General features: G+C 44.7%; 2 protein-coding genes across 8 annotated transcripts in view; one reads left to right on the forward strand and one right to left on the reverse strand.

The window, feature by feature from the left end:
* Window positions 1-2,762, reverse strand: part of BLVRA (biliverdin reductase A) — a 29,677-nt gene extending 26,915 nt beyond the window's left edge. The window contains exons 1-2 of one of the 4 annotated variants that reach the window (XM_079301456.1): window positions 2,205-2,270; window positions 2,041-2,109 (exon numbers count right to left, since the gene is read on the reverse strand). In XM_079301456.1, coding sequence (XP_079157582.1) covers window positions 2,041-2,109; window positions 2,205-2,255 — 120 coding nt within the window. In that variant the 5' untranslated portion in view covers window positions 2,256-2,270. Of the gene's footprint in view, window positions 1-2,040; window positions 2,110-2,204; window positions 2,339-2,537 lie in introns of those variants that run through there. The other 3 variants (XM_079301459.1, XM_079301460.1, XM_079301457.1) reach the window with 3 other exon arrangements.
* A 10,562-nt stretch (window positions 2,763-13,324) lies between these two features.
* Window positions 13,325-20,436, forward strand: part of COA1 (cytochrome c oxidase assembly factor 1) — a 51,935-nt gene continuing 44,823 nt past the window's right edge. For 2 of the 4 annotated variants that reach the window (XM_079301463.1, XM_079301465.1), the window contains exon 1: window positions 13,325-13,445. The gene's annotated coding sequence lies outside the window, so the exon portion shown is untranslated. The remainder of the gene's footprint in view (window positions 13,446-20,436) is intronic. The other 2 variants (XM_079301466.1, XM_079301464.1) reach the window with 2 other exon arrangements.

Consider the following 20,436-nt stretch of genomic DNA (forward strand, 5'->3'; position numbering starts at 1 on the left):
AACCTTTGTTCTGCTGAGTCACAACAGGGCATGGATATATCCAGAGTGGGGTGGGGTTTTGTTGATTTTAGGGGTTTTCTTTTTAACTACAGGATTAAACTGCAAGAGTGCCTTGGCTTTCAGACTTTTTCTTTCCTAAGCCCTATTGCTACCCTACTCAGTGAAGAAACGTTTTTAATGCCTTACTTAATAAAGTGCACTATGAACATAATGTAAGTTCCTTTAAGACACTGAGCACTCTACCTACAAGTTTCAGAAAGATCTACAGTTGCTTGAAAATTCAAGGTCAAAGTTATCCACAATGCTGCATACGTTGATGTTGCTGTACTATTGTGTAAAACACCGGAACTCCTTCCCCATGGCATAATTCTCCCACTATCACATCCAAACTCTGTTAGTTTTTCCATTTCCTCCCACTTTTGTTTAGTTTTATCTCCTGTTGCCTGACTCTGCTTACTTAGCCAAGGATGGCAGTGCAGAGAGAGCTTCAATGGACCACAGTGAGGGTAATGGCAAACACCCTCTGAAGCTCCCTACAACTCACCTGCACAACACAGAGTACAATATTCCCTCTAGAAGATGAATGAAACTCAGGTGTCTTCAGAGTCAGCATTAAAAAGCAAAAATGCCAATGTGCAATCTAGTCCCGCTTCTTACTAATGTCCTGACATCATGGTGTAAGATGGATAATGATTCCCATTTTAATTTGAAAACTGGACAGTTAATTTATCCATGTCTTCACTTGTTTAGACAAGGCCAGTTAATTTTTTAGTGCAGGTAATTTTTAGGGGAAAGCTGTCCTGTTCTCATCTGCTGAGCTTAATTTTCAAAGTCTGAAGATAGAGTAGATATTCTTCACGATCAAAAAACGTACAAAACAAATCTGCCATTTGACATTTAAAATAAAGTTACTTAGAGCTAAATGCAGTGGTCTTTTTGGCTCATTGGGTTTGGGGGATGAGAAGCTGGTATCATTTTCCCAGTTACCACAACTGGGAAAATAGTGAGGACATTAAGAAGTTGAAAACTACAAAGATAGAGTCTCCTTTTCAGCTCTACAAAATAAGCACTGCCAGTCCTTAAAGAATAACACAAGTCATACTTCACTGAATTAAACTCTATCTCTTTACAAATGGTAACTCAGTTCACTCTTTGAAGAAACTCAGAGATTTGTTTCAGAAAAAAAGTTTCTTGACCATGTGAATGCAAACACAGGAAGAGGAGTCCAGAAAAATCAGCACGGCAGAATAAGGGAAGTTTCCTGATCCAATAGCAAGAAATCTTGAAGTATTTTACTAAAAATTATCATTATATTAATATTTCATTATAATGTAATTATTAACAATTATTCTCTAAGTAATATGCACTGCTTGTGACAGCTTTTAGTAAGACTAAGGCTTTCTTATATATGATGAAAATAATTTAAATTAACTAATTTATATAACTAATAATTTATTAACTCATTGGTTTTTGTATGATGAAGATTAAACTTCAAGTTGGATTTACATTATTGAAACATATTTGTCTTCATTTTCTCCTTTATCGACACAAATGACAGAAAGATATTCAAACACTGTTATTGATTTTTGGCACAGTGTCATTCACATCTGTAACCATAGATCCAACAGCTGAAACACTACCTTTATTCCACAAAAATTAATTTGGCAAATCAACGCAAGGAATTGGAAAAAAATGGTTTCACACCAAATCAGTTCATTAAACTGTTGCCCTAATTAACAGCGGTTGTTTGGGGTTTTTCAACAAGCTCCAACTTGAAAGTTCAGCAGGATGCCAGGAGTTATATAAATGCTGAGCTTGTCTTTTCACTGTGTGTAGATTGAGCCTTGATGCATCCTTTTTCCTTTTTTCACCTACAGATAAGTGATGGCTGTGACTAGAACATAAAGTCATTAAGTGTTAATGGGTTTTATACACGGATTCTGTACCATATCTGAGAACATAAGAATCACCTTTCTCCCACCAAAAGCTGTCTGAAATACGGCCCCACCACGTTCCCTTGCAAAAGGAAAATATTCTCACTTTACACATGGATAAATTGAGGTACAGCCTGCTTGATGGTCTGGTGTTTCCGAAGGGAGCGTCAAATGGCTACAGTAAACACGGATTTTCACAGGGTTGGAAGGAAGCTCAGCACTTCTAAAAAGAAGTCCAGTTTGTAGTAAGGGTTTCATACGACCTCTCACCATGCAGAGCCCTGGCCACTCAAAGATGTTACTTGGCCAATTCCACACCATTTACAGGCTAGTACTCTGCTTCACTGCAACCTGGTCATTATTCCAAACAAAGGGCTTTTCCCTTGTTCCTTTTCTCTCTGCTTCCCCCCCCACCAAGTGGTGGCCCATCCCCTTGGTGCGGAGGGTGCCTTTGGAGCCGCTGGGACTTGCAGGACGCCCCCAATCCTCCACAACCGAGGGGGAAACGCCGGTGGCGAGCAGTCCTGGGAGGCGAGGAACAGAAAACGAAGGCCCTCTTCCAAACCCGAATCACAGCAAGCAGGGATTAACTCAGCCACTAACCTCTTGGCTCACAGAGGAGAAACGTGGTCCCGTCTAATGATCTTCAGCTCCCCGCAGCTCCTCCTTACACAACGCTCCGCAGCCGCGGCATTTCCCCGCCCGCAGGCCCCGTGCGGTCCGGCGGGAACACCCCCTCGGCCGGGAATCCAATAAGGGCTGCAGGGGCGGGCCGAGCCCAGAGCAGCCGGTGCCGGCGCCGAGACCGGGAGAAAGCGCCCGGGAAGCCCCCGGAAAGCTGCGCGTAGCTAGCCAGGGGCTGGCACCTGCCGGGAACCTGGGCAAGGCCCCTCTCTGATGTTGGGTTTCCAAACTGATCAATAAACCCTGTTTATACGCTTAATATGCCTCAGTAGCTGCAGCCGTGGAGAAGGAATAGGAAAAAAAGGAATTTAGGATTATCTGTGTATTGAAATCCGCCACAAATAGGATACTGAGCTAACAAACCACAAGGATGCTCGTCAGAACGCCCAAGATAGGAGGAATAAACAGGGGCAACTCACGAGTCTAAAGTGTCAACTGGGTGACAGGTGATTTTGGCAGGGAGGGAGTGAAAACTCACAACCCACTAAGTCCAGAAACCCACTGACTCAAGAGGAGAAGGAAATCATGGGGGGAAAAGAGAGGGAAATCATGAAGGGAAAAGTGCAGGAAATCATGATGGGAAAAGGGGATGAAATCAAACGGGGAAAAGTGCGGGAAATCATGAGGGGAAAAGTGCGGGAAATCATGAGGGGAAAAGGGTGGGAAATCATGAGGGGAAAAGAACAGGAAGTCATGAGTGTAAAAGATAGGGAAATCATGGGAGGGAAAGAGAGGGAAATCATGATGGGAAAAGCGTGGGAAACCATGAGTTGAAAAGTGAGGGAATCAGTTAACCACTTCAATTACAGAATATTCAGAGTTGGAAGGGACCCACAAGGATTAAGAGATCCCAGTCTGAAGTGAATCACACATACGGGATTGAGCCTACAGCCTTGGTGTTACTAGCACCATGATTTGACCAAACTGATCTAAGAAGATATAATACTAATTAATAAGTGGACTATGCAATTTGTAGCCAATGAATACTGACACTTTTGTTTGCTAAAACATACAAAAAAAGTTTTGATGATTAGGGAACTAGCATTTTGAGGGTTACCACCTAGCTCCTTACGTTGCACAAACTAGAATAAAGAAGTAGATATTCCTCTCCTCTGTGTGTGAATTGGCATTGCACACCAGGGAAGGAGCCCGTGTTAGGGGCAACAACCCCAGCCAGTCACTGCCAGAGCCCACCTGTGCAATGGTTTGCAGACACTGGTACATCAGCAGTGCTTGTGTCTGCCCAGGTGCAGCCATAGGGGTTATGTTGCAGGATGAATCTGTGCTCAGGAAATTAGGAATTTCAAGAGTGCCCGGTGGGAAAGAAATCCTGCCCAAGCAGGAGGCATGTAGAGAGCAGCTGCTAGGACAGCCCAGGTGTTCAACAAGCTCTTACTCAAGACTATTTCCCTCGTTTTCTACTGGGATTGCTTCCTGGCAGACAACATAGTGTGCATAAGCATTGCTTTTTCCTAGGAGAGAGACCTTTTACCCAGATCTTTCTCCCAGCCTCTTTACTTGCCATTTCTTATCTATGTGCAACAGGACTTTCAGCTGCTCTTTTTGGGGCTTGGAAGATAAAAGCCTGTGAGGGTACAGCTATTTCCCTCCAGGCCAGTAGTTCCTGCAATGAACAATGTATGAAATGAAGGTGGCCTGAATTCCATAAATCTTTCTATACCATGCTGATGATGGGCATTCATACAGTAGAACCTAAAACTGTGTTACATTGGGACTACAGGTACAAAGAATAAAATTCTGTACCCTGTCATCTTAAACATATAGTAGAAATACATCTGGGAGAACCTTTGCTTTTTTTTGTTTTGCACACAAGTGTGCTCAAGTCAACCTCTTTCTGGTTAATCTTGGAGTGTGCTGTGTAAAGTATCATACCAAAAGAAGCTCATCTTCCTACAGAAATTAAAAAGCCAGTGCATCTCTGGATTCTATAAAGTCTTTATTCTAAAATTCTTCAGGTTGGGATTTGGAGAGTGACATACCCTTCCATAGTTTCTTACTTCTGACCCGTGAACTTCCTCATTAGAAAGATTACAGGAACTCAGCATCCCCCCAGCTGTATTTTGTTTGCCAGAGTCACATTTTCTGAGCCAGTTATGAAGTTTTAATTATTGCAAAACTTCAATGGGTAGGGTTGGTGATGACATTACTACGCTGGTTGTTTCAAATAAGTTATAGAATGTTTCAAAACTCTTTCCATCCCCTTTCAAACATATCATATTACCACAGGCTAAACTCTAATTATGCCTAAGCAGCTTTAATTTCAGTTGTTACACAAATGAAATAAGGAGGAGCTCCAAAAAGTAACTGAAAAATCATACACAAAACTAATGAGCAGAAAGTCTAAAGTCTGAAGGTCTTCAACATATGTATGGCATTACATAAAGAAGGAATGGCAGACCAGGTAATACAATATTTAAACATATACATCATGGGTTCAACAAGTTAATGACTGGCATGTGACTGTATGCTTAGCACAAAGTAATTAATCAATTAGTACGTGATAGGAAGTCATAATGCATAGCAGAACCTATGACAGAATGCATATGGAAGTGATTAGAAGCAGATATAACTCAGAGCCCTTAGATTCAGTAGCCATGCTCCTATTTGTACAGACTCAATCTACAGGATATGGGACCTGTTCACTGTCATAATTGATCTTGTCAAAAGACAACAAAACAAAAGACAACAAAACAAAACAAAACAAAAAAAAAAAAAAAAAGAAAATGCCACCTTCTTTCCAAACAAATCAGATCCCAAACCCAATGGAAGTAGCACAACACGTAGCCAAACAGGGTGGCACAACTGCCTCTTTCCATGACACCTGTAGTTAGGTTAGCTTAAACCAGTACTTTCCCTACCTGCTGTTTGATCCCTAAATGACAGTCTCAAGCTCCCTTTGCCATAGGATTGTTTACTTATTCAGATAGCTAAATAAAAACCCCAACATTTAAGTGAGCTCCAGACCTGGACAAGATGGGGGACAGAGAGTTTGCTGCAGTGGTAGAATGAGATTCGTGCTCTGCCACTAGTGCTGGCAGCTGAGCCATTGGCAACCTGCCTTATTACCCTACTGCAGAAACTTTTTAGGGTCAAGCTGGGGTGGAGGAGGGGGATCAGCGGCTCTCCCAGCTCCTGAGCACAAGATGAGAAAAGAGGTGTTACCCACCTCTTGAAACTACACATCATAACAGAGGAAAGCGAGGCAAAGGCACAGTTTTGAGTTTGATCTAGGCAGCACCGAGAGTGGACCATTGAAGTCCAGGTGTGCAACACAGAAAATTTCACAGGTTTTTCTGTGGGGGAGAAGGCTCCAAGCAAACACAACAAAAACCCCAAAGCATAACTTTAGTGTTTGAATTTTATGTGATTTATGGCTGAGAGAAGCTGCTGTGCAGTGCTGACGGTCTCTTCTCTGCACACTCCTCATCTTTGCTAATCTCAGGAATCAAGAAGCCAGGCAAGGGCTTCTTTCTGCTCTTAGCTGGGCTGAGACCAAACAGCCTTGGTGTGCCCAGGGCTGTTAGCAGGAGAGCTGGTGAAAATCACCCCAAGCCATGCAGCCTTCCCCTCCAAGGCTCCAGAGATACAAGGGCAGAAAGCTGTAGCCTAAGCTGCACTGCACTAGCATCTTGTTGAGCTTGTCTGTCCTCTGGCATCCTTCAGGGTGGCCAGTGTAAATCTGAGCTGCTTTCTTAGGGAATTCAGGCTTTGCCCAAACTGGGGCCTTGCTGAAGGAAAAGGCCGAGGAAGGGCTCTCTCTTGTGCTGCCAGTGCCATGGAAGGCCCTAGAGCAAGAGGCGCTTCCTGGCTGCCGGGATCCCATCTTCACAGTCTGGCCTTCAGGTTAGCAAAATCCACACGAATATCCTGGCACATTCCAGCACCGACTTTCACTCCAAACCTTCACATTTTCTACCAGGAGAATTCTGATTTTTCCTTCTGTTTGGAAGTAGATGGATTCCCTTGGTTGATGTACTTGGCAGAAAGGTTCTTCTCACATGGAAATGCTTCCTGGCAGCATGAAACTCTTCTGCCCACCGACAACCCATTCTGTCCCACTTGATCACGAGAACCACAGTGTAAAAGCAGCACCTTTGTCTTCTCTGGGAGGAGCTGGTTTCACAGCCCAGCCATCTGCACCTGACATGATGCAGATGGTCCCTGGAGGGAGGCTGTGGAGTTAAATGGGAGTCATTATATTAGCTCAGGAAACAAACAACACGACCAGAAGAAGTTACCTCAAATTGCACCACAGGAGGTTTAGATTGGATCTCCAGGAAATATTTCTTCAACAAAAGGGATATCAAGCTTGGGAATAGGCTGCCTATGGCGATGTCTGAGTCACCACCTTCAGAAAGGTTTAAAAGTCACGTGCATGTGGCATTTGAGAACCTGGCTGATTGGTGGAGTAAGGCAATGTTAAGTTTGCAGTTGCACTGTGTGATCTTCAGGGACTTTTTCAATCTCAATGACACAGAGATTTAAGTGTAGCTCAACCAGTGTGGAGTTAAATCTTAGACTCAATGATCCCTAAGGATGCCTTCCAACCTGGATATCTATGAGATTTCCAAAGGAGGCAGCTGATAAGAAAGACAAAAGAGAGACCAAGGGAAGTTCTTTGGAGAAGATTCAATCAAAAGCAGCTTTAATCAGTACACCAGGGTCACTCTGAGTGGCTGAGCTGGGATGGGGACAAAGGGTGGAGTTGTCTGGGTTGTAATATGCTGTGGCACCTGTGACATCAGGGGGCCATGTCACAATGGGGGCAGCTATAACAGGTAACAGCAGGTTATAACAGCTACAGCAGGTAAGCTGGCCCTGTATTGCTTGGGCAAGTGGTGAGTGCACATGTGGTGTGGGGGCTGCACTGAGGACAATGGCTGGGGCAGAAACACTGCTCACAAGGCTGGGTTCTGCATGCAAGGACAGCCCCTTAAGGCAAAGCCTAGGCCAGGGCATGGTGCTGCTGCTGCTGGGGCAGTGGGAAAGTTCTTCCTGCCCCCTTGTCTTGGGCCCTGTCCTTCCTGCCCCCAGATCCCTGGGATTCCCATCCCTGCTGCCCACACTGCCAGCTGCCTCCCTCTTTGTCCCTCTCAAGGCCTTCTCTCCATCCTTCTGCAGACCATGGACTCCTGGGTATTGTGGTTCTTGCTCTTGCAAAGCATATTCCAGTACCCTCAGCACGTGGGCGATGGTTTGGATGAGGTGACGCATCTGCGAATGGAGGAATGGAGGGAGCTCCAGGAACAGAAGAGGATTCAGCTGGAGTGGGAGGTGGAGCAACTCATGCTGATGCAGAGTGGCACATCCTGGGGACACCTGCTCTGGCCTGCCTTTGCTGGGCTCTTGGTACTTCTCTTGGCCGTATGGTTTATGTGGAGAAAAAGAAGCCGTGAGGCAGAAAGCAGTGCTGATGAGGAGGAGGAAAAGGAAGACAAGAAAGAGGAAGAGGAAGAGGAAGAGGAAGAGGAAGAGACATGGGCATATGATCTGAGATGGCTTCTAGATGAGCGCATACAGTGGCCTGAGCAGGACCTGCAGACTGGTTGCAAGAGGACAATGGCCCTGATGGACAACTTCATAAATGTCATTGGGCATGCCTTGAATGGGACTTTTTACCCGGTGCTGCAAAAAGCCATCGGTTTTGGCAGTGCCTTCGAAGGTTGGACTTCTCGCGAGAAGGAAGTTTTGTACCGTGTGCTCATACCCATGACTCCTCCCCTAGGCCACATCTTCCACGTGGAACGTGACACTGACCAGCAGAACCCTGGCAGGAACTTCCGTATCCGTGTGCAGCTGGAGTGCAGCTGTCCGCAGCAGCATCAGGGTGCGAACCCACTGTGCCTCCTGCACCACGCTGACGTGGTTAGGAGGATGACTCGGCAGCCCAACCTCCAAGACAGCCTGTGCACTGACTTCTACCTCGATGTGCAGAAAATTGTCCTCTGGTTCAGCGCGCTGGTGAGAGCAAGCTGGCGGCGTTTGCCCCAGTCACGCAGTTGGCATTTAGTGCTGCTGGGCTCCACACGCTCCTGCAACCTCAGGCTGAACAACGACCAAGAAAGTTTTCGGGTTAAGGTGCTGTTCGGGGTGCGGCGACAGTCCTCAGACATCTTTATCAGCAGCCGGGCTCAAGGGGTCCAGATGCCAAGCACAACATGGCCTGAGACCTATGGCATAGCAGAGACAAAGTTCTTCAGGTACATGGCCAGTCAGGTCCCCCAGGACAGCTCACACCTCAAATGCCTGCAACTCCTTGCCTGTGTTCTTGCGCGCAAGTACTTTTCCATCTATTTCATCAAGACCATCATCATGCACCTACTGAGCAACATACCAGTGTCACAGTGGCACAGGAGATATTTCCTGCTTCAGCTGTCGGATACACTGGAGCAGCTGCGCTTATCTCTGGAAAACAAACACCTGGAGCATTTTATTTTGGGCAACCGGAGGCTTCCAGAGGAGATCAGGTTGCCCCAAGATGTACAAAGAGCTAAGCCACCCAACCTCTTCTATGGCCTGGCTCACGATCCAGTCGCCCACTCCCAGACGATGCAAGTCTACTTCAATCTGCACCATCGCCTGGCAAGAGTGCTGGCCTATGGCCAATTCTAGTGGGGCTCATAGAATCACAGAATCACTAGGTTGGAAGAGACGTAGATTTAAGGTCATTGAATATAACCCATGCTCTAACACCACCTCAGCTAAACCATGACACTGAGGGCCATATCCAATCTTTTTTAAAACACATCCATGGATGGTGACTCCACAACCTCCCCCAGGCAGACAACTCCAGTATTTTATAACTCCTTCACTAAAAAAACTTTTTCCTAATATCCAACCTAAATTTCCCTTTGGACAGCTTAAGACTGTCCATTTGTTCTGTCAGTTATTGCCTGGAAAAAGAGATCAACTCCCACCTGACTACAACCACCTTTCAGGGAGTTGTAGAGAGTGATAAGGTCACCTCTGAGTCTCCTTTTTCCAGGCTAAATAACTCCAATTCTCTCAGCTGTTCCTCATAAGGCTTGTGTTCCAAGCCCTTCACTAGCCTTGCTGCCCTCCTCTGGACATGTCTGCTTGCAGGGCTTGCAGGGCTTGCAGGGCTTGCAGAGAGCCAGCTTTTAGTGCCATGACAATGACAGGAATGAGTGGGATACACAGACAGATAGATATATGTATCTATATATCTAGTGTATATATATAACTGCAAATATTTTTATTAAGAGATGTGTTATTAATAGATATATATTATAGTGATAGCTTATCAATTATCATATTATTTTGTAAAAAGATATAGCACATATATAATGTCACTACCTGTTGTGACATATTAATATTCTGTAGCTAATGCATTTATAAGAGGCAACATTTTTATTTAGATATATTTATAAAATTTATATTATACACATTTTGTATTTAATACAAAACAATAATAAATAAAATATAAAGTAAATTAAAAACTATGATATATACATCATAAATCATTACACAGAATAATATATATTTATAATTAAATGTTTATTAAATACATGTTATATAATGAAAAATACATTTAAAAAATATATCATGCATATCACATATATAATATTTTTGTATGGAAATATGGCCATGTACAGTGTCACTATCTGTTGGGACACATATCAATGCTCCATAGTTAGTGTATGTATGACTGGCAAGCGTGAATCTGCTTTGCTGTTGCTTCAATAAAATGCAATCTTGCACAATCTGGAGCATGGAAGACTTTCTTGATCTCAGCTAGACCTACAGTATTGGTAAATGTCACGTGCTGGGAATCTGGGCTTGTGAAGAGTCTCCTTGAACTCAGCCAAACTTACAGTGCTGAATTGGTTCTAATTGGTGCCTCCAGCCCCTTTGATCCCAGAATCACAGAATGGCTTGGCTTGGAAGGGTCCTTAGAAATTGTCTTGTTGCAACTCTGCTGCCAAGGGTAGGGGGGCAGGGACACCTTCCACCAGGCCAGGTTGCTCTAAGCTTCATCCAGTCTGGCCTGGAACACTGCCAGGGATGGGGCAGCCACAGCTTCTGTGGGCACTGTGGCCTAGGGCCTCACCAGCCTCAGAGGCCACAATTTCTTCCACATCTCCAGCCTAAGCCTGCCCTCTGCCAGTGGGAAGCCGCTGCCCTTGGTGCTGTCCCTCTGCAGGTCTCTGGTGGGCCTCTGCAGGGACTGAAAAGTTGCAGGACGGTGCCCCAGGAGAAGCCCTTGGAGAACACCAGGGGCCTGGAGTGCCACCATCGTGGCAGCAGGCGGGGCCTGTTGAACTCTGGGGGTCTGGAGTGCCACCATCGAGGCAGCAGGCGGGGCCTGGCATGGCGGTTGGGAAGGAGGGTGCTGAGGCCCTGCCAGTGGGCTCCCATAGCTCTGCATCCCTCACGGCTGAGGAAGTTTCCCAGGCACAGCTGGCTGGGGACATGCTGCCAGCCCAGTGCCACCCTCAGGGGCATTCCTGTTCTGGGGCCAGAGTCACTTGTGGCTATGAGATGAGTCATGCGGAGCCGGCGTGACTTGGGTCCCCAGGGTGGTGACAAGTGTGCAGGGAAAAATGACAGCCCGGGAAGAAGCAACAGCAAATAGCCCCCAGCATGGCCATAGTTATACTGGTGTCCTACACCGGCTGTCTGTCTTTCCATGTGGAAATAGCAGAGGGAATATCTATAAATAATAAGTACCTTTCAGTACCAATAAAGCTTCACCAATATTGGATGGGTATTGCACAGCTTTCATCATTGCAAAATTACTAGGAAAAAGGGCTAGGTAGGCCAACAGAGGCACAGCTGGGAACTGAAGACGAGTTTTTGGCACAAAATCTTTCTTCAGGTCTGAAATGTATGAAATAGAATTTTTCAGAGACTAATTAGATGTGGAGGAATCAGACCATCCTGAAAGTAAAGGCAACTGATTTCCATGAAGAAGGGACAGTAGTGGAAAGGTGGGATGAGAGGAAGAATTAAAAAAACCTGCAGCTTTGCATACAAAACAGTCTCTTAACAGGGCCATTCACTCCTTTTTTGTTCTCTGTTTCTCATTTTGTCTTTGGTCATATCTGCATGTCCTTTTGTTCTGCTGATTGTTCTTCCATACCATGTTTCTCCCTACTCTCACCTTCCACAATTCCGGCAGTGTTACAAGTCCTAGCAAGCAAATATGTTAATTAATTCAGCTACAATATAGAAACTTCTCACTTGTAAATTTTTTTTGTCAGGAACCATTAAGCAAAGCAATGATGTAATCAGCTCCTGATAGTAGAAGTTGACTGGAAACTGTTAGAAGCCTGCCACCAGAAGAAACATTTTTATTTTGGAGAATGAAACGGCAGATAGTGTTCCACTAAATCACAACAGTAAGGCAAAAGTAAATAAGTAAGGCAAAGGGTGTAAATAAGAAGCTGGAAGCTACTTGTATAACAGAACAAACTGGCTCGGCAACACTCAGAATAATTCCCGACTCAACTCAGCCAGGAAGCACATACAATAAATATCAAAGCAGGCAGGATGCACTAAGGAAAAGCAGCAGAACATATTCTGACGTGATTGGTACACTCATTATTTAATTTCAGATTAATCACAGCTAGGAGCCGAGGCTTGGGATCATGTAATCCAGCACTGCTAACACACACACTTTACAAACATTACAGCCTAAGTGCTGAGCTCAGGGACAGTGCTGGACAGCTCTCTTAAATAAACTCCAACAGGGACACCAGCTTACACGGAACAATGGAGAGGGATAGATCTGGAATGAAGAAGATGAGCTAAAGACAGCAGTGATTAAATTAAATATTAATATCACTGTATGGAATCAGATGGCCAAATTAGATCCAGAATTTTCTTTGGGGATTGCTGGACAGACACTGTTGTTTTTTTCAGTTTTATTTGACTGCACAAGAGTGGTTTTATGGTGTCCCTTGTCCTGGAAAAAATAATAATAAAGCACCACAAAAGAGAGTGGATGCCAGGCAGCAGGTTCAGTCTGGGTGACCAGCAGGGAGCTGAGGGGATGTGGGCTGTGGGGAAGGAAGCCTGTGCATCAATGCCGGCTGGGGACCGCACCTGTCTCTTCACAGGCTTCACAATGGGTGCCGGACCTCTGGCACCTCCGAGGAGGCACAGACTGAGGAAAATCTCAGCCCTGACATTGAGAAGAGGGACCCTCAGAAATGCTGCTTGAGATACAGCAAACCCCAGCGTTGCCATGACATGATACCACAATATAAGAAAGATATTAAGCTATTAAAGTGTCCAAAGGAGGTCAACCAAGATGGTGAAGGGTCAACCAATATGGCGAAGGGCCGTGAGGGGAAGCCGTGCAAGGAGTGGCTGAGGTCACTTGTCTTTCCAACAGGTGACTGAGGGGAGAACTCATCAGTCTACAATTTTCTCATGAAGGGAAGAGGAGGGACAGGCACTGATCTCTTTTCTCCGGTGACACGATCCGAGGGACTGGTCTGGAGTTGTATCAGGGGAGGTTTAGGTTGGCTATTAGGATAAAATTCTTCCCCAGAGGTGGTTGGGCTCCTCAGGGAAGTGGTCGCAGCACCAAGCCCGACACAGTTCAAGAAGCGTCTGGTCAACGCTCTCAGGCGCAAGGGCTCTTGGGGCTGCCAGGAATCGGACTAGATGATCCCGGCGGGTCCCTTCCGATCCAGGAGGTGCTGTAACACCCTCCCCTCCGCTCCGCTCCGCCGTTCGCAGCGCCTCCCGCCATCGCCCCCTGCCGCGCTCCGCCGGCACCGCTGCAATGGCGGCTCCCAGAGCGCCCGCGTGAGCCCGACGCCGACCGCGGCTGCCGTGAGTGGGGACGGGCGGGGAGCCCGGGGCGCGGCCAGGGCGGGCGGGCTCGCCGCCGCCACCGCGCACCCGAGCCAGCCCGCCGACCCGCCCGGCCGGCTGCGCGGCGCAAAATGGCCGCGGGGGCGGCCGGGGCCCCGCGGGGCGGGGAGAGGCGCGGGAGGGGGGTTTGCACCGGGGGAGGCCCGTCGGGGCCCCGGGCACAGCGGGGAGGCGAGGGTCAAAGCAGGGGCACTCGGCGGCGGTGTCACGGCGAGTGGCATCATGCTCAGTGACCCCGAGAGCCTGAACACATGGCTCCTCCGGCCCTGTTAATGGTATTTGCACTAAAGAGACCTCTCGGCCGCCTTCAGAAAGGGAGTGCGAGGCAAATGTATCTGGCAAGCTACAAAGAAAGCCTGGTACACAGAGAATAATCAGAACTGCAGCAAAAACCACCTCTTACTGCTTAAAACAGGCCCAGGGTGCCCTGCACTGTGGGGAATTAGGTGGCAGGAGCACAGCAAGAGGAAAAGTGAGAAGGTAGGGCGAACATAAAGCAGGTTGGTTGCCGTGACTCATCCACGTGGTAAGGAATCTATACTCAGATTTACTTTGTTATTCAGGTGCAGCTAGTGAAGCAGTCAGGTTGCTTTGTGCAGGTTAAATGTTCAAACGCTGCAAAGAAAGGGATTGCTGTGTTTCTTTCTGTATAAAAATTGGAACTTCCCTATTTAAGTCTGCTCTGATCACTTAAGCAAACAAGATTTTCCCTATCCCTTCTTATTGGTGAGGCTAGTTGTTCCTGCTAGTTGGTTCCTTTCTGCTCATTCACATGAAAATCTTTAAATGCAAGAATAGAGCATGTAACTTGAAGTATGAGTGGCCTGGGTTTCTTCTTTTAGAGCCAGTTTATGATGAATTGAAGTGTTGGAACAAATTTTAAAAATCCCTGGTACAGCCTCGAAGGCTGGAGTAATAGCAGGCTGCCGCAGCAAGGTGGCTCTGTTCCACCGCCCATCGTGCTGTACCTCTTGCATCAGGCTTAGGGATCAGCTGGCTTTTCCAAAGTTGGTTTTTCCAATGCATAAGGCTTTCTGGATATGGCATGCACTGCAGCTGCACAGCCCAGCAGTAGGATGGGAAAAGTGGCATGAGCACCCCTGTTCCAGCAGCAGCTCCTCAGACTTGCACTTAAATCTAGTGTTAAACTGCGACTACTCTTTATTTTGAGTCTAAACTTTGACTCAAATTTGAAAACCAGTCTTTCATATCGTGCAGTAGTCCGTGTCAAGGCTTCTCAAACTTGACTGGGGTGTGGTAAAGATGCATGCATGTTGACAGATAACAAAACTGCCTTTCTGCCTAGAGATCCTTTTGCTATTTAAGACTTGACAAAAATTACTGCCCTCACTATCTCAATTATTTAAGTGCTGAAATACCCCAGATCAGCCAAATTCCATTAAACACAAACTGCAAAGGAAAGTTATCTTAAACAAGCAATGTACCAATTGCCAAGTTGTTATATTTACTCCCCAAGGAAGAAAGGACTCTCACCAATAGGGGGGTGAAGAGTTAGCCAAACATAATGTATCATTTTTTTGTTATATGAGCTTTAACTTAGACTACTGTAAATTGAATGAAAAAAACATGGAGAAGGAAGATAAGGAGCTTTTGGGATTAAAAATAAAAATAAACCCCAAAGCCTTCATTACTATCTTACAGCTTTTTCTAAGTAGTACTTTGCTGTTGCAGTTCTGAAATTAATGAAGTTTGCATGGATTATTGCTGAGTATGTTTCACTTCAAAGCTGGTTATTCCCCAGAAGTCAGAGGCTTTGCATGTCTGTTAATACAGTACTTTCCAGGCCTCTTTTCAAATACAAACTTCTGGGTTTTGACTCAATGCCAGAGGAGCAAAATAACATCCTTATCTTTGCAGCTGTGACCACAACATAAAATCAAGCAGGAAGAAGAGCTGATGCTGGGGGTTGTTTTCACTACACTTAAGGCACCTTGAGAGTTGGACCTCACACAAAGAGACAGCCCACTCACACCCTCCCTAAGCAAGGTGGCTGTTAGGGCATTTGGCCTTTCTTTTATACCTGCTCCAATTTAGCCAGCACAGGTGAATGCATCTTGTCTGTTAAGCAGCCCAGCTCCCTCTGTGAGCATTGCTGTCACACAGCAGCCTCCCCCACTTGCCTGTGCTGCCTCACCCCGGCCGCAGCACAGCCCTGGGAGCAGCTCCGAGGATGGTTCGGTGGCAGTCCAGCCTGTGGTCGCTCTGGGAGCTAGGAGGAGGCTCTAAGCACAGATCTGAAAGGTGGCTGCATCACCTCTAGACAGCTACTATGTGTGGAACTCTCTGCTTGTCCAGCTCCCAGCTGTACAAGCCCTGCTAAAACAGAAGTCGACAAGTGATGTGTGTGAACACTTACCCTGAAATGCTTGCATATTCAAACCAGTGGGAGGAGAAAGGGGGAAGAAAAGCACTTAGCTGGATTTTTCTATTTCTCTATACTGCTGTTAGTGATTCAGTCTACAATTTTGAGCTCAGATTTTGCATAACTGAGGAGGTTGTAGAAAAAGGCTATATTATGTCTCAGTTTTTGGGAGGAGCAGTTATATGATTATTAGGCTAGTGTGGGAGCTAACCTCTTGAAGATGCAGTTTTACTTTTTTCTAGTCAGTGTATTGTAAGGAATAGAAAGTTTTGAGAGTATACTTCTGAAAAGCTACCTGATACACAAGAATATTGGAATACGTTAGTAAAATTTCAAGTTACCAGTTTTTCCCTGTTGTGAGCAAATTGAAAAAGCACCCCCATGTTTCGGGGATCCTTTCTGGTATTAGAATGCTGTAAGTGACAGAATCCTTTCATCTGCTGTGGTGCAGTGGTACTTTTTTAACAATTGCACAGCAGTAATAGCAGTTGAATTTAGCCACCTCAACCCCCTTCCCCCAGGGCTAGAGTAATTTGCTTTTCTTGGTGTTTAAGTGTTCTCACTAAGCGTTTGCATAGCATACCAGCAGCTAAAATACATAGTCCCTATTTCCAGAGCTCTCTGAGTGTACTCTGCATATCTTTGGTACACAGCAGATCATAGGGGCTTTGCCCTGCCTTTCTTACCCCTCCCTACACCAAATAAAAAGTCAATCCTGCTATTAATTTGATCACTGCATTAAACAGAGTAAGCCCAATTATCCATTAAATCAAAATGTGTTCTGCCATCATGTTATTAGACCTCTTATAGATCAAACTGGAGGCAAGTGAAAAGGGAATGTTTTCTTTTTTCCTATCTGTAGTTGTATCTGCTTTGAAGATTGGCATTGTAAGCTTCTCCTATTAACTAACAAAGAGATAGAAATCTTCCACATCCCTGTGTGCCTTCTCCAGATGTGGATTAAGTTCATTAACAGCAAGAGTGATCTCCCAGACTGTCTGACAGGTGTTGATCTGTGCACCAGCACTAGTGCAGATTCTCACTTTGATGATGTCAAATGAGTGAGAGCCAAGAGCGTGGGTTTGGAGCAGATTGTCTCCATGTACTGCACTTTGACTTGAACATGAAGTTCTCAGATGGATCACCAGAGGCTGCACCACTAGTGAATGCTCAACACTCTCCACAACCCAGAGGTGGGAAAGTCCGTGAGGGCAGGCAAGAGCTAACCTAAACCAACCACATGCACAGAAACCCATACTGGGAACACAACCCTCAGCATCAGGTATTTTCATTTGCAGTCTCATGCTTATTCCTGATATAGACATAGCCAGCAGTAATTATAAGAACCCAGTCTAGCATTAAAATAATTAAAATTGACGTATTGAACTCCCCCAGAAGGAAGGCCCATAAGAAATGGGAATATCCATAACGAAATTTGATCCAACAGAAGTCTAAAACAGTCCCAAAGACCTCACACCACTCCTATTCAGTCTTTGATCACTCTACAGGAGCCTCTAGAACTGTTTGCATGGTATTGGTGAACACCAGAAATTTTAAGGTGAAAACACAAGGTAATACACCAAGATCTGGACTACCTGAAAAGACGTGGTCATCTGAACAATATTCATTTTAGTAACATGAAGGATCCATCACTTGAGGCTGGGAAAGGTATGTGGGGTACCTGGGAAGTGGGACGAAATAAAAAGATACTCAGAGTACAGAGGCATTTTGGATACAAATAGTTCATTTTGGCAGGTTATAAGTAAGTAGAAGGGATGCAAGTCTTGCCAGAGATAAAAATAAATAGATTTGTCCTGTTCATGGCATAAGAGAATCACAAAAGAAGTTTAAACATTAAAACCAGGCACAGATGCAAAAGTTAAAAGGTTAGGGAACTGCAAGAACCTGCTCTGGAAAGCATGTGAGATAAGAGTTACTAGGATTCGTTTGACAGGCTTAGAGGAAATTCAGATGCTTTCCAAACAGGTGTGATTTTATTAGAGATTGCTGCTGGGCTGCTGTTCAGCCTGCTGGGGGAAGAAGTGTAAGCCAGCAGGGGAAAGATAGACCTTGCCAGGTAAAGAGTCAAGGATAATTTAGATGGACACACAGTGAGGAAAGCAAGCCAGGAAATACCTTATTTATGATGTTTATGATGTTATTTATGATGTTTTTTCATTAAGTCTAAAAATGAGGAACACTTATCTTCAAAATCCTTCACATATTCTCAGCCCAATACAAAAATCACTAAGTCTTATATATAGCCTTGCTTACTCTGATTTCTGGTATAATTTTTTTCTGGGCCCTCCACAAAATTTAAACCTCTTCAAAATATGTAGTTAACATTCCTTCGGTGGCCTTCCCTGTCAGTACCCATGCCAAGCAGTTGACAGAATGGTTTTCCCCTGTCCTACCTGTGCACCATTCTCTCCAGCCATTATAAAGCAGAACTTGGAGATACATTTGCCATGTGTGGTGGTACTGGTTGTCCAGTAAGTACCTTATTAATGAGCATTCTGAGGAAGGAGACACAGCCTACCTGTTTACACAAGTGACACAGCATTCTTTTTGCATGACTTAAGTATCACACACTTAACTTCCAGTCAGTAAAATCTTTAGGCTTGAATATTTGCCTTGGCACCTTAGTACCATCTCTCCTTAGGATCCTGAGAACAGCAACATGATGTTCATACACCAACAAATTTTGATTACTGAGTTTAGATGGAATAATGATGTTGCATATTCCAGTAGGATTGGAAAGCAACTGTCAGCACTTAGAGCTACAATGTGAGCTGCATGTGAGTTATTAGAGCTGCAGCTATCTAAGCTTAATCCTGGCATCCAGGAACATTTCCTTGGATTTTACTGGACTGAAATGTCCACATACATTTGTGGACACAGCTGTACAAGCACTGAGAGAGAAAACTACAAGCCTACATGCTTCAGACCCTGCACTACAGTTAAAAACAAATAGCATGCTAGCACAAGTGAAAGGGAAAGCTGCCATGTGCAACTTGATCATTACATTTGATCTAGCAGTTGCATAGAAACAAAGCTGCTCTACAAGTGCTTATTTGCTGTAGTACAACATTTCTACATGTTGCATGGTTAGAGAGCCAACCTTAACAGATGCTTTAGAATAAATAGTACTGCTAGGATTTCCTGTGCTGAATATGAGTACATTAAGAAGATAGAAGCCATCACACACCACTTGGAAAATGGTAATTAATAGCTTACCAAGACCCCCATGTACACCACATAACAAGTCTTCAATCCTTGTCAAAAATAAAAATAAAAAAATGAAAATTTGAAGCCTAGAACATCTTCACTTATTTCCTACCCAAAGTAGCTGTAGGCTCCTGCTTTAAAGTGACTCTTCTTAATACTAGAAGCTCACAGTACCTTCTCTCAAATTTTGGTCCCTCTCCCTTGCTACCCTTTTTAATCTTTCTTCTTTGAGCCTCAGAGGTGCAAAGCTTTCAGTTGAATTAACTCTGCCTTACTCAGAAGTGGTGAGGAAAATGTTTATCTGAATATTAATCTTGCTAGGTATGAAGTGCAAATGCTTAAAAGAATTAGTTCCCTGAATTTCTGTTACTTTGGGAGTTTGGGGATTTGTTTGGTTTTTTTGATTTGTTTTTCCAGTCAGAATCCCACAGGCTTCTGAGTAAATGAGTTAACTCCAGGGGTACACACTGTTAAACACAGGATGTTTGCTTCCCATGTTTATTACAAAATCTACAGAGATCTCCACAGACCTTTCATTTAATTGAAGTTTTGCCACCAACTTAAATAGGTAGCTCAGGTCCAAGTTCATTAACAGAATGGAAAGATTTACTCGAAGTGTGGGATGTAGTAGAAAGATTAGAAGCTGAGCAGTTGCCTTTATATGGTGAGCATGCCTGAGCTTGATGAGGTTATTTCCTGAACTTAAACTATAAACAAGGAACTGTGCAAAGTTGCAAAGCTGCATGTGGGATGCATCTGCTGGAAATTATAACAAAAACTAACAATCTTCACCTCACTGAAGTCAGTGAAACATTTTCCATGTACTTGATTGGAGCCAGGATTTTGTTGGAGGCTCTTACACTTTAATTTTGCAGGAATTAATGCACCTCGCACAGTAAATACCTCTGAAAAATGTTTTAGCTCCTCTCCTTCCCAGTTATCCCTTTTTCTTTAGGCTGAGTTTTAATTTGCTTTTCTAAACCTTTTCCATCTCCATTCCTCTTTTAAAATCAGAAACTGAATAGATACCCTTTCAGCATTCTGCTTGAGCAACACCAATGGCATCACTTTTACACTGTATTAATCATGATGCACAATGGTGTGATGTCTTCCATCAGAATTGCAAAGCACTTAACAAATGTTAATTAAGTACTGTGTCTCTGTGAGGTGTGTAAGTAATTAATTTTATAAGCCAATGCCATTTAAAGGAGAGAGAAGGGTGGATTCTCATCTTAGGCATAGCCTCTCGTTTACAGTTATTTTCTTGCTGGGTGTCTAGACCTGAAGTAAGTTCCTTATGCAGCTTTTGTAATGGCATCAGTAACAGGCACATTTTTG

The sequence above is a fragment of the Erithacus rubecula genome, assembly GCF_903797595.1.
Source record: "Erithacus rubecula genome assembly, chromosome: 3".
In the NCBI taxonomy this organism is placed as follows: Eukaryota; Metazoa; Chordata; class Aves; order Passeriformes; family Muscicapidae; genus Erithacus; species Erithacus rubecula.